This window comes from Amia ocellicauda, chromosome 23 (genome assembly GCF_036373705.1).
Source record: "Amia ocellicauda isolate fAmiCal2 chromosome 23, fAmiCal2.hap1, whole genome shotgun sequence".
In the NCBI taxonomy this organism is placed as follows: Eukaryota; Metazoa; Chordata; class Actinopteri; order Amiiformes; family Amiidae; genus Amia; species Amia ocellicauda.
The window spans coordinates 8,960,365-8,974,697 of NC_089872.1; the positions used below are offsets into that span (position 1 = coordinate 8,960,365).

At 43.2% G+C, this 14,333-nt stretch overlaps 1 protein-coding gene across 2 annotated transcripts; it reads left to right on the forward strand.

Annotated features, from left to right (window-relative positions):
- Window positions 1–1,330: 1,330 nt before the first annotated feature.
- On the forward strand, window positions 1,331–8,008 carry LOC136719191 (M protein, serotype 6-like). 2 transcript variants are annotated; one of them, XR_010805376.1, is made up of 6 exons: window positions 1,332–2,918; window positions 3,267–3,382; window positions 3,563–3,717; window positions 4,108–4,432; window positions 4,898–5,242; window positions 5,837–8,008. XR_010805376.1 is itself a non-coding variant. In XM_066697041.1 (5 exons), the coding sequence occupies exons 1-5, from the start codon at window positions 2,885–2,887 to the stop codon at window positions 5,156–5,158; spliced, it is 891 nt and encodes a 296-aa protein (XP_066553138.1). In that variant the 5' UTR covers window positions 1,331–2,884; the 3' UTR covers window positions 5,159–5,829. The 2 variants fall into 2 exon arrangements, 1 of the variants encoding a protein (XP_066553138.1); XM_066697041.1 differs by lacking the exon at window positions 5,837–8,008 and having other exon boundaries at window positions 1,331–2,918; window positions 4,898–5,829.
- Window positions 8,009–14,333: the final 6,325 nt, after the last annotated feature.

The window sequence follows — 14,333 nt, forward strand, 5'->3', positions numbered from 1 at the left end:
AAGAGTTTAAGTGTCAGTTCTAGTGTTACCCCTTTGTACATCGTGGCTGTGGCTGACAACAGTCAACAATAAATCATATTCTTATTAGGAATAAATGTGCCTCCTGTGTGAACTGTGCGGAGCTGAGGGTAGGCCTACGCTACTGGATTTTAACCCCCGTCATAATGCTGCGACTTGGAGAGACAAATATTGCCTGAGGTGGTACGCGCTGTAAAGAGCTTGAGACAGATTAAGACGACATTGTTTCATAACAATTTAAATCAAATATATGTATTAAAACTATCTGGCGGACTAGCAGTATCAAATGTGCTGTAATGATCAATAAGTTAGTTGAAAGTCTATGCGTGTCTCACCTGCTGAAAGACTCGGCTTGTTTGCTCGTCAGCGGGTGAAGAGATCGAACTCAATTCCGTCCAATCCGCTGCTCGCTCACTGACATGTGACTCTGCGCAGCCGCAGTCACAAGCACATGGATGCGCTGCAATACACTGAGCTGAGATAATGCAGCTGGATACGTTCAATATTTACCCCTGAATATGATGTTTGTGGAACAAATTAAAATTACCTGTGGAACTAGAAATATTCATGTAAATGTAAACTTAATCATAGATTTGTTGGAGTTATTTTTTACAGTGTAGTTTCTATAGGAAGCTGCTTAGTTACAACCATGTAGCCGGAATTATCGATAAAAAGGGCTGAGATTAAAGAGCTGAACAGACTACAACTGCCGAGGCTAACTGGATGATTTAATTAAAGGCTGTTTTGGACCCGTGTAGGACATTAAGAAGTATCGATCTCAATCAAACGAGAGTAAAGTGATCAGGTTTTATTTATGTCGCTGCTGAATTGAATACGTACTGTATCTGTTATGTGTGGTTTATTATAGCGCTGTTTGTGTTCAGCACAGCTTAAGTAGTGATTTCCAAAAGATGACACTCTTTTGTCAGTGACCTCATTGTTTGTGATTAAAAGCTTGTGATGAAATGTGCGTGGCCAATTGACGGGATACCTTCTGCTCCATGTAAGAAGTGTTTTTTAAACCAGTAGTGTACATTGCAGCTCCGATCCTCGTTAAAGCCAGACAGTCATGTCGGTGTTTGTGGCACAGGACCTGCACACACAACATCACTGAAATCACACGTGTGTAAAACTTCAAAACAACAATAACAACAGAGAATCGCATTCATTTATAGTTCTTTAAAAGATCTATTTGAATCTAAAAAGTGTATTTCAAATGCTCCTTTTAAAGTCTGGATCTTAAGTCGGACACTTTATAAATATGAAACCATTTGCACATCCGTGTTTTAAATATGTATTTTATTCAGTTTGTGTTGTGTATTTATTATTACTACGTTTATTTTGCATTTGTGTAGTAACTAGTGCTAGTGTTTGGTTGAACAATAAAACTGAAGACTCCTGTACTTTTTCAGAAAGCGGATCAAAGCCCCTGAATGCCGCGATTCTGTCTGTTCTCCACAACCCGGATTTTATAGCGCCCTACACACCCAATCGCACGTCTGTCTATTTACAAACGCTCATTTCATTCGGCCTCATGACACATTTGAGCCACCGTCCCTCTGCCAGCTTCAGTCAGTGAAAGAGCGCAAATTGAAGACGTTTTCCAAGGTAATAAAATCCGTCTCTCTCCCATTTTAACTGGCATTGGCATGACAGCTAGAGGTGGAGGGGCCCCTAAACTGAGCTTTGATTGGGGCCCCAAAATGGACAGACACGGCCCTGGGGATGATGGCCTTGTTGGCTGTGTCTGGGGGGATGCAGCTGTAGTTTCGGACAATCCCTGCAGCGCTGACCAGTAGCTGCGCATTGAGCAGCGGCTCGGATGCTGGATGACCCGCAATGGACTCGGGTTTGTATTCAGTGCTCTTGAAGCGCCGCGCCGTTGCGATGCTGTAGCAGCTCTGTAAAGCAGTCTCTCAGCGGGAAACTGGCTCTGCCTCTGTGCGGAGAAGTGGCTCTGCTGGTCCGCGTCCAGAGCCGAGCAATGCGAGGAGAGCTCGCCTCCGAGGGCCGCAGCGTCTGTGCGCTTCTAGAGCAGGAGAGCCGGCCTGTCCGTGGAGCCACACTCTTCAGGCTGCTAGTACCGATGATCGTGTCTGATATTGTAATGGCAGTCTCTCAGTGCCACTGCTCAATCAATATGCGGGTAGATTATATATGAGGGGATGAGGCGACAAAATATTCCCACACGGGCCCGCAGTGGGCCAGCGATAGAATGAGTGCACGCAAATCACTGACTGGGTGGGACTAATCAAGCATTTCATTCATATTGCTATGTGTAAGTATGAAAACGGGAGATGCAGAAATGGATTTTGGGTTAGTATATAGCATAGGCAGTATATTGTTAGCATCCTAAAATGAGTGTTAAAACAGATTGTGCATCAGGTTGCTAATGCAAGACGCTCAGCCTCGGTCAGCACTAGTGTTGCCCAAGACAGGAACACACTATCGCCCTCTACTGACCTTATCTGTACTACAACTCCCTTTTATTTCTTGTGCATGCATTTACAGATTTACATTTCTATTATTACGCTTTAAAACAAAGTATTTTTGAATTGCAAACACCATAATCATTTTTAAACCCCTTGTAATGTGTGCAAATCGAGCCTTGGATTAAGATGTTTGGAAAATAACAACAATTAAAATGGTGTTTTATATAAACCATTCACTGCTTCTTCATTTGAAACAACTGCTGTAATTCGCTTTTTGCCGGTGCGCTCTAGAACAGTGTACAGTAACATTCTTGTGCCTCCGAGGCTTCCGTCCAGTGGCGTTGTCAACGAGACCAGCCTCTCATTAAACCAGCGGGATGGGCTTATGACGTCACAATTGGACCCAAGTTCTATATTTCAGGTCACGTTGCATTATGGTCATTTTCCTTGAAGATAAGCTACGAGAAGGTAAGGCCTTTTATTCTCCTGTAAATATAACCTGTGGTTTTCAATGTATTATTTATTAAATGTATCTAAATTAAAACATATCCATAGAACATATGTATATGCTACCAGTGTGAGACAATTGAAAAACACTGTTCTATTTCAATAGGACATATGTATAGACATTTAGTCTCTGTTAAAGTCCTAAACAATTGTACAGACATAGATAAATAAATACCTAACAATGTGTACTAGTAGGTCTACAAGTACTATTGAGAATAATGTCCATGTGATTGACATATTTTAGATGTGACAATAGTTTCACCAGTTTAGATACCAATGTTTTTGCTGATGGAAGTTGGTTTCTTGCAGAGAGCTCTGATTTAGAGATGGGTACCAGACAGAGAGAATCTGTTGTCAACCCAAATCTGTGGAGACGAGGAGCATCATGGATTGCGTCGGGATTCGGTGTGACGCGGACGCCTTGCGTGAGTAAATCAATACATCTGTGATATTGGTGGAAGGGTCAGGTCCAGACTTTCTCTTTCTTACACCAAGACCCCACACTTTAAAGAACTGGACTGGAGACTGATCAGAGATTCAATGTCTTGAGGCTCACTTAAATGCCTAGAAGTATTTTTCCTCATTTTGCATTTGCTTTGTTTTAGCAAGGAGTTCTGAGTGGCAACTACACAGCGGTACAGCCGGTGGTGCTGGGGAAGAGGCCAGAGGACCTTCTGTCTGTGGCCTTTGTGGACCAGGTGACTGAAGAGTCATCAGCCCAGAAGATGGCCTCCATGGAGGAGGAAATTAATCAATTGAGGTTAGGGGTGAAACACATGTTTATTAATACTGTTGCTATTAATACTGTTGTGTTTTGGGGGTCAGTCATTTCCACTACTTTGCAAGTGTTTGTCCCAACGAACCCTACTGATCATCAGCCACAGGGTCACTAAAGTTTGGTCTATTGAAAGCGATGACTCCACAGCATAGATGGAAATTGATTTCTTTTTACTTTGACGTTTGCTCCAAATGACTGAAACAGAAATTAAACCAACTGTTATAAGTCACTTCTCACAGCTGCTAGATATCCCCCTTCTTGTGGTTTCTCTTCCTTGAGCAGCATGTAGAGATGTAGAGAAAATGACATATACTGTACAAGTGTTCACAGACTTCAAGCTCAGGAGATGAAACAATTTCTGGCTTCAACCAGGAAACAACTGGATGAAGTGATGAGAGACCGGGACGCTGTGGTCCAGGAGAAGGACGAACAACTTGCTTCAGCCAGGAGGGAACTGGAGGAAGTAAAGCAAGAGAGGGACGCTCTGGAGGAAGAGAAATTTGAACTCCTGGCTTCGGCCATGTGGCAACAGGAGGAGGAAGTTAAGGAAGCCGATAATGATCTGTCTCGGCAGAAGGACCAGATGCTGGCTGCAACCATGTGCGAATTGGAGGAAATGAAGGACATCCGGGACAGCCTTGAACAACTCGTAAGCAGTCTGACAGAGCAGCTGAGATCGAGCAAGCAGGAAGTAAAGGTATCCAGACTGTTATTGCCTTGGGCGGCACAAAAGGATTATGGGGCTGATGTAGTAAGAAACTGTGGCATTGACACTGGGTTTCTCAGTGCTTTCATAGTGATAGTACTGTTAAGCAAAATGATAATTAGCACCCTTACCCACATACTCATTAGATGACCCTTTCCTCAATTATTGTGCTGTAGAGCACAGTTTAATGTGGATGTACGGAAGTTAAATTTTATCACAACTTAGCATATATATGTGATAACAAATTATTATTATTATTATTATTATGATAATGATGAATTGGGAACACAATACTTTGTGTTCATTGCATTCTATTTTTTAAATTAAAGATTGTGAAGATGCTGCCACCTTGAAGAAAAGCCACAATTCCATTCTGAATCGGCAAAGAAAGTGTTCTATAAAAGCTGCCATTTTAACAAGTGACAAATATTATACAAGCATCCTTCCCTCCCCCAGTCCCTGCTGTCGGCCCGCAAGAGAGATCGGGCCGAGATGCAACAGCTGACTGCCCACCTTGAGAAGGTCCTGGACGATGAAAAATGGCACTGCAAGGACTTGGTTTCTAAGCAGCAGCAGATCCAGCAGCTGTCTGAAGACTTGCAGGAGAAGAGCAAGATCAACTGCAGGCTGGAGAAAGAACTGCAAAAGATGCAGTGTGTCGCTGCCGAGCTGCAGAAAGAGAGAGGTGGTCGGCAGGAAAACGTAAAGGAAGAGTAAAGGAAAGTCTATGAGCTGGAATTGGTCTTGAAAGGAGAGACCTCCAGCTTTGATGACCTGGAAAAGGCTGCAAAGCTCGACAAGGTATGAATGAGGCGATTCCTGCCTTTTGCCCAGTGGTTTTAGCAGGGTTGCCCAGGACTGGATTACAGAGTAGTAAATATGATCCAACAGGTCTGATCTAACTAATGATGTCCTATGCTGCCACTGACACTGTGTATTCACTGTTCCAGCTGCCTAAACCCTCAGAGCTCTCTGTCCCTCTTCTGCTGCTGTCGTTCTGAGATCCCCTGTGTGCACATGAAGCAACATATATACATACATTGCATTTTCCACCGGCTGACAACATGTGGCTTCTGTGCACCCTGCTAGCCAATAGACCGAACATGCAACCATACTTTACATAAGACAAAAGCCTTCATATAGAGGTAATACAAAACAGCAAGCTCAAACAGGAGCACACCTCAACACATCCCTGCCCAACAGCTTGGCACTGCACTTCTAAAAGGTCACGACAGGAATCCAAAGATCATACAGGAGGTGTGAGAGAGGTCTGGGCACACCAGACAATTCTGTCATGCCTTAGGCTGTGTCTTGGCAGTCTGGGTTTGCCATTTAAAAAGCGCTACGATATGAACTGCACTGTTGCTGATGGTGTGACTGATTGCTCTCCTGCAGGATGAGAGGGCTGGCAGGAGTGTGGCAGACTCCAACTAAAGTCCGAAGCTCAGAGTGCAGGATTCGTGGGAAAGTGATCAGGTGAGACTGACTTTCAACTCGGTTTGATGTCAGTTTAGGTTTACAGAGTCCTGGATAAGTGCTGGTGAAGATCTGGGAAGCCTGCAGTAAACAAAAAGCCCTCTAGCAGGAGACTTAGTATTGATCTACAGCAGGCGTCTCCAACCCTGGTCCTGGAGAGCCCCATCCAGCAGGTTTTAGGAAGGAAGGAAGCTTTGGTTTGGTAAATTCAGTAATTTAGAAACCATTGAAGCAATTATCAGAATACCTGCAGCCTCTCTGAGCAAGAGCTCCCTTGGTTTATTTGCTTAATTGATTAATAACTCACATGTGTTCCTAGTATTTATAAATTGGTGATTTAGGGTGACCTATCAGATAAACTGGATTGGGGCTCTCCAGGACCAGGGTTGGAGACCCCTGATCTACAGCTTGCCTCATTCATGGGTCAAGTGCCTTTTCGAACGGAGCACTTGGTGAGGATGGAGAAGTCTCGCGCTTCTGTCTCCCGCTTACACTGCTGAGCCATGTGTGTCCACCGCACGCTTCCTCATGCGGATGGACATGTGTGTCTGGAACTGACCACAGACGAAGAGGACACGAGGACCCCGCCTCACTCCAGATGCAATCGCCTCCATATCTTTGGGCTGTCCTTTTCCCAGAGTGATGGCAGGGCTTCAATGGCTCCAGACTTTCGGCTCCCGCTACTACTGAACCTCCTGGCAGAGCTGCAGTCCTCTTAAGACGACCTGGCAATTGCCCCTTCGCCAGGACACACTGCAGCCTTGTTGGTCGCTGTAATGCGCCACAGCGCACGTGCTCCCCACCACCTAGGGTTGGCAGTGCTCCGGGTTTGCTGGCTGCGGCTCCGCAGTGGCTCCAGAGGGTCAGCTTGAGCTCCAGGCCGGCTCCAGCAGCCCCAGCCCCAGCTCCAGCTCATTACAAATACCAAACAGAAAATAATTGAATGCTCCAGAGTCCAATGTCAGTGAGCTTTACACCACTCTAGCCGATGCTTGGCATTGTGCATGGTGATCTTAGGCTTGTGTAGCTGCTCGGCCATGGAAACCCATTTCATGAAGCTCCCAAAGAACAGTTCTTATGCTGACGCTGCTTCCAGAGGCAGTTTGGCCAAATATTGCCTGAATGAGGTGATTACTTATGCATTCAATTATTTTCTGTGTTGTATTTGTAATTAATGTATACAATTTGCAGATTATGTTTCTAACTTTGACATTACAGACATTTTCTGTGTTGATCAGCGGCACAAACTCCTGATTAAATCCATTCTGATTTCATGTTGTAACACAATGAAATGTGGAAAAGTCCAAGGGGGGTGAATACTTTTGAGAGTCACTGTATACAACTGTCAGCAATGAGTGTGGCTGAAATAGCCAAATCCACGAATTAGAAGGGGTGTCCACATACTGTTGGCCTCGTAGTGTGAAAATACCAGGCAGTCCAGAAAAATACTGGCCGGCTGGCAACCCTAATTGCCACAGACATCTTTACAGTTTTCTACTTCTTATGTTTGAATGCTTAAACAGATGTTTGCTATTAATATTTTGGTTTTGTTAAAGTTATTTTCATAAGAGATGTAAAAATGGAAATGTTATAAATAATGATCCCTTTTGTGTGGCTGTTGAGCCGGAGCAGGGGCTCTCCATCAGCTGCAGAGCCGGCCTGGAGCTGCAGCTGAATCTCTGGGGCCACTCCGGAGCCAGAGCTAGCAAAGCCGGAGCACTGCCAGCCCTAGTGCATAGTCTTCACATAAAATGATTTGAATATGTGGAAATATGCAAACCCAACAATCCCTGTCCCTTCACAGAATATGAACATTTGTAATAAGATAAAGTATTGAAACTTTATTCGATCCAATTTTGAAATAAAAGATGTTCACTTTCACATAACTCCGTAACAAATTGTTTTGATTGGTTTATTTATAACCAGGATCCCTCAAATGGGAGGTGGGTTATTGAAGATATAGAGAAGTACAATTATTTTCATTGTAAAAACTTGCACATTCTGGGATGTGTTGTTGCCATATTCAACTCTGCTATGAGAGTATAATCCAACAGGAAGCAATTACCTCACCTGTAGTGCAAGAGTCCAACATGTGAAATGATTTGTTCTGAGTTAAGACTTACACATCATATATATAAATAATATATAGACCATGGCTGTGAATGTTAAGTGATTTTTTGCAATAGCAGGACACGTATGGATATTCGGAATACATCTTTTCCTATCAGAACCTTGGTTCAACACTAAATGTATCTTATATCTCACATTACATGTGAATACTAGAGACAAGATGAACCCAGCAGATGGTGACATTAACTCCTATATAAATGAGCAATTTAGACAATCTATAAATGATTCTAAATTCTGAATTCTGAGTCAACTGTAATTATAAGCACCACATTAATATGTGTATGAGTTATTCAGGAAGAAATAGGCTGCTACACAACAATAATTATTCAAATAACATCCATACCCGGGCTTTGGGAATCACTGAATGATGTACAAGTGTAGAACACATTGCATTGTAGGAAAAGTTGATTATTCATATGTTGGAAGGGGGCTCTTATAGATGTTGGGGCCTAAATGCTTTTTGTATAGCATTTAATGTAAACCAATAATCATGTAAAACACTAAGAAACGCTTCACAAAGAAAAATATTTACTTCAAATATTTGCTTGCTCTGAGACAGTGGTTTTCAAACCGGTCCTGGAGTACCCCCTGCCCTGCTGGTTTCTGTTCCAACCAAGGTTTTAATTGCTTAATTGAATCCTTAATTGACCTAACAAAGCAATATACCATTTGATTAAGTAATTAAGACCTAGGATGGAACAAAAACCAGTAGGGCAGGGGGTACTCCAGGACTGGTTTGAAAACCCCTGCTAAGGGACTTTCTGGCAAACTACAATGAATTAGTTACACTTCATGGTCAAACGTATATGGACATCTGCTCATCAAACATCTCATTCCAAAATCATGGGCATTCATATGGAGTTGGTCCGCCCTTTGCTGCTATAACCTCCACTCTTCTGGGAAGGCTTTCCACTAGATATGGGAACATTGGAACGGGGCCATGTTGAAAGTCACTGAGCTCTTCAGTGCGGCCCATTCTGCTGTCAATGTTTGTATATGGAGATTGTATGACTATGTGCCTGATTTTATACACCTGTCAGCAATGGGTGTGACTGAAATAGCCACATCCACTAATTAGAAGGGGTGTTCACATACTTTTGGCCATGTAGTGTTTTTATTTTCAGCAGTGTTTTTTGAATTTGAATTGCTTCTTTGATGTCTGCACTTGTTTTGGAAACAGAAAGATACATCTAAGCTCCAAAATTGAAGCAATGGCCATCAAATAAGAACATGGAACAAAATGGAAAAATACTGTCTGAGAATGATAATTATGTAAATAATCATTAATAGTTGTTCAGCTATAACACAGGACTAGTGCTGAGTAATTGTTATTGCAGCAGTTCGATTCAATTTTAGAAAATAACCCTCATTTCTATTACGCTTATCGATTCTTAAAATACCTTTGCAGCTAGATGTATATAATTATAATAGCTGAATGTGTAAAAAGTTAGGACGAGACATACAAAATAAACGAGGGCATGACAACTGATGATTGCCGCCCCGCTAAAATCGCATTGCATAAACTGATATCTTTTGCATCGTCCTATCAATGTGAAACGACTTTTTCTACACTTACACATTAAAAACAAACTGTACTGTCACGACACACAAGAGTGGAAATTGGGTCTCGGTTATCAGATTCTTCCATATCCAGTCCTGGCCAATCAGAATAGAGGATTGTCAGGTAGCAGTGTCTGTGAAAGCCGCTAGTTTCAGACCGAAATACACAGCAGTTTATATGAGGTGATAATTACGGTAAAATATATACATAAGAATAACTTGCAGCTCCATCGAGTGGTGGGAAACGAGCTCGCCAGGACTCTCTGCTGCAATATTTTGGAAACGCATTACAAAAAATACATTGAATGCGAAATAATGCAATGTGACAATTTTTGCAATTGCAAGAAGTTCTGAACTTTATTTTAAAATACTCATCTAACACAACAACTTTATTTAATACATTCGGAAACATACCTGTGCGTTCAAGTTCCAGTGAAAACAAAATACACCGATCAGCCATAACATTATGGCCACTGACAGGTGAAGTGAATAACACCGATAATCTCGTTATCATGGCACCTGTCAGTGGGTGGGATATATTAGGCAGCAAGTGAACATTTTGTCCTCAAAGTTGATGTGTTAGAAGCAGGGAAAATGTGCAAGTGTAAGGATCTGAGCGACTTTGACAAGGGCCAAATTGTGAAGGCTAGACGACTGGGTCCTCCAAAACTGCAGCTCTTGTGGGGTGTTCCTGGTCTGCAGTGGTCAGTACCGATCAAAAGTGGTCCAAGGAAGGAAAACCGGTGAACCGGCGACAGGGTTATGTGCGGCCAAGGCTCATTGGTGCACGTGGGGAGCGATAGTGGCCTGTGTGGTCCGATCCAACACACGAGCTACTATAGCTCAAACTGCTGAAAAAGTGAATGCTGGTTCTGATAGAAAGGTGTCAGAACACACAGTGCATCGCAGTTTGTTGCATATGGGGCTGCGTAGCCGCAGACCAGTCAGGGTGCCCATGCTGACCCCTGTCCACTGCCTGAAGCGCCTACAATGGGCACGTAAGCATCAGAACTGGACCACAGAGCAATGGAAGAAGGTGGCCTTGTCCGATGAATCACGAGTTCAAAATGTTGACTTGGCCTCCAAATTCCCCAGATCTCAATCCAATCGAGCATCTGTGGGATGTGCTGGACAAACAAGTCCGATCCACAGAGGCCCCACCTCGCAACTTACAGGACTTAAAGGATCTGCTGCTAACGTCTTGGTGCCAGATACCACAGCACACCTTCAGAGGTCTAGTGGAGTCCATGCCTCGACGGGTCTGGGCTGTTTTGGCGGCAAAAGGGGGACCTACACAATATTAGGCAGGTGGTCATAATGTTATGGCTGATCGGTGTATATAGCAATAGCTGGCTGTGTGTGTTTTAATAACGGTATGGTTAACATACCAGCTGTAGATTTGTGGTATATTAATTGCACTACACATATTATACACTTAACAGTGTTTTAATTTACTTTGTCGAAGTATTTCCACACAGAAATTCTCTGAGAGGAAGCCACTGGTCGTGTTCTTGTAGCGCCGCAGATTTCCACAGATCTGCGCAGATCTGCAGAATTCCAGCGATCCCATTGGGTCGCACAGATCTGTCATTGTCAGCCAATCACAGACAAGAAATAACAAATCCCACCCTTCCGTCAACCTTCATTACAGCTGCATAGATTATCCTATATATTAAATAACTAGTGAAATTGTATAAAATGGAAAGAGAGCATTACTGTATCTTCTGTAACTATGTTGATTCAGGCTCATCCGTACTAGAGTAAGAATAGGTTCATGCATAGAGAGATTCCAATGTAAAAGTTCAAATAAAATTGTGAAAAGTGAAATGCAAACAAGTTTTAAAGTATATTCATCCTTGGTAAATGTGAGGACTTTTTTTTTTTTTTTTAATGGTAATATAAATATGAACATGTGGGACATGGTGGGGGGGGCGCGAGCTCTGACCCAAATGTTTCTGGGGGACACTACCCAGAAAGTTTGGGAACCAGTGTGTTAGAGTGTGACTATGTAATGGTGTGTGCAGGGCGTGTCAGCAGTAGCGGATTTGTTGAAAAAATTAAAGGGACTTGTGTTACACCTTGAAGGAGTCGGGCTCATCTCTTGCAAAACCCCTTGAGCGCCACAATTGGGTCAGAAGCGGCGACTCACAGGGACTACCCTCCATATCCTGATGAGCTGCATGAGGTGAAGGTCGAACCGGGAACCCAGGCCGCAATTCCTGGAGCGCTAACACAATGAGTCCACGGGCCCCACCGACACAGAAACCTCCCACTTTTGATGGTGAGTCCAGAGCCGCACAGACCGCACAGAGCCGCTGTGACTTTAAGGAGCTCTGTCAGACTCTCTCGCTGTGATATGGGGTGGAGCGGAAAGCAGCGATCGCTAAAGTGCAGTTCAGAGTGAGGAGGACAGAGCCCGGGGAGATGCTGCAGGGATTTGCACTGGAGCTCGCATGCCTTTTTGCAATCGCGTATCCAGGCGTGGGGTCGGAGCAGTTTATCGAGGGCTCAGAAAAGGCTGATCTCCGCATCCAATTCAAACTAGAATCCCCCAGCACATTGCAAGAGGCTTTATTGGCTGCAATTCAGGTTGAGACTGTGTGTTGGACTGAGAAAAATAGCCATGCTTTAATGAAAACGTGTGTGCGGAGCTGAAAACGTGGCCACTGCTGTGCACAGAGACCACACACTTTGAAAGCCAGGCAACCGGCGGCGTGATGGCCAGTGACAACGTGAGCAGGAAGTGTGGCAGTGTGGTCAAAACCAACGCTTTCCCTATGAGACTGGGCTGTGAGACTGCTATTATGAATCGGCCTGCATTAGTCCCTATGGAGAGACATTGAAATAATAATGTGAGTTTGTGCGTGAGCCCTGACAATGACGCAGCAACACCACAAATAGGGATGATATTTTTTCTCTAGGAATCCCAACACGCAAACCACACGATTGCGGGCCCCCTGATGCCTAGTAGCAGTGTTACATTACCTCGGCTCCTTCAATGGCAATTCCCACATCCACTGGGTTGTCTGCATCGTTGGCACGTTTGTTGACAACAAGGATCTTGAGGACATGTTGTGTGAGGTCCTCTTGTATATTGGCGTCCTCTGCATCCTGAGAAAATACACTAGGTAAACTAGAGAAGAGGAAGGGAGAAAAAGGATGGGATGGCGATAGAGAAGAGGAAGATATACATTTTGTACGTGGTATTGTTTGATAAGGTCTTCCACGTTCTCACCGAGGGATATGATGAGGCCACGGATCACTAATTCTCTTCTCTTCTGCACAGTGTTGCTCTGTAACAACATATAATTACCTTTACTTCAAGCTGCAAACATGGCACAAAATGTAATCGACTGTACTGTGAGGTAATGAGCGCATACCCCATACAGCATTTCCTGGATCCCCTGCAATTTCACCCCTGCAGCACCTCCTTTCTTCTTGAATAAAGACAAAACTTTTGGCATTTAACAGTCCAGTTTCTCCATGAATGTTGACTGTAGCCGGATCGTTGTGATCCTCCTGAATTCCTCCTCAATCTGAGAGAGAGACAGAGAAAGAAAAAGACACCCAGAGAGATATTAAGGTTAAGGAACCATCTGACCCCCAATAAAAGAAATTTTAAAGAAACTGTCTGCTGTAACATTTGAAAATGATCTCAAAACAGATAGAGAAAATGTAAATATGTGAACATTTAACATGTCGAAATAGTTTTTCTCTAGCAGAAACAAAAGCAGATTTGTGTCTTGCAAATTGAACTAGCTGAAGTTGGACACCTGAAGGATAGGCTGTGTATGCAATTATAGTTTCTGCCAATTTCTCCAATATGTCTGATTTCACGCCTGGATTGTTGAGTAGTGTTCTGTTCTTTCTGTTTGCTTCATCTGCTGCCTGAACAATGAGCCCTGTGTCAAAAGCAAAGCAAGGTATTTCAAACTGAGCCGACCAAGGATGGGAACGTTGGGAGGAGGTGCTCTCTGGAGAGGACAACATTACTGTATCACGGGAGGAGCTGGAGGAGCAGGCATCTTCTGATTGCTGGGCACAACTGGTATCAAAGCACTCTTGTAGAGTCAAAGTAACAACGGGGGGGGGGGGGGGGTTCAATGTAAACCACTTTGATGGTGTCTTCAGTTGCTGTCGAGGTAAAAAACTGTCCATGTACTGTAAACTGAAATCCTGGTCAAGCATAAATGTTTCTTGTACAATTGTATCAGGGACTGCAGAGGGCAAGGTAAGCTTGTGGATGTCTTGTGGATGCCCAGAAGGACCCTCAGCCTGGCAGACATTTCTGTTGTATAAAGATTCTGTAACAAGAATAATAGACACAATAGTTTTATCTACATGCATTTAACATGACATGACATTTAACATCACCTATAACCAACTTAATAAGAGTGGACCGTCAAAGGTAATACAAATTATTGATATGCATGTCCAAAATAATCAACAATATTAAAATAATATTTATCAATATTAAAATGTTACCTAATATGGCAGGAAAAAGTGGTGCTGTGCTATAATAATGAAAGGCAAACGATCGAATAAAATTAACACAAATGCAGTAGGGTATTTAAATGGAAATATAAACATTACAATTATTGGTATAAATAACATCAAAGCCCTAAGTTAGTCCCTAAGTTGTTTCTAAACGCGTACACTGCACAGTCAAAACTAATACATGAAACGAGTGTTTATTAGCAGAGTAATCATCTCAGTGTCCACTCAA

Coding starts and splice junctions, on each gene's coding strand:
- LOC136719191 (XM_066697041.1), top strand. CDS start 2,885: ATGGTCATTTTCCTTGAAGATAAGCTACGAGAAG. Junction 3,718..4,107: donor GAGGAAATTAATCAATTGAG/GTTAGGGGTGAA, acceptor GGCTTCAACCAG/GAAACAACTGGATGAAGTGA. Junction 4,433..4,897: donor CGAGCAAGCAGGAAGTAAAG/GTATCCAGACTG, acceptor TCCCTCCCCCAG/TCCCTGCTGTCGGCCCGCAA.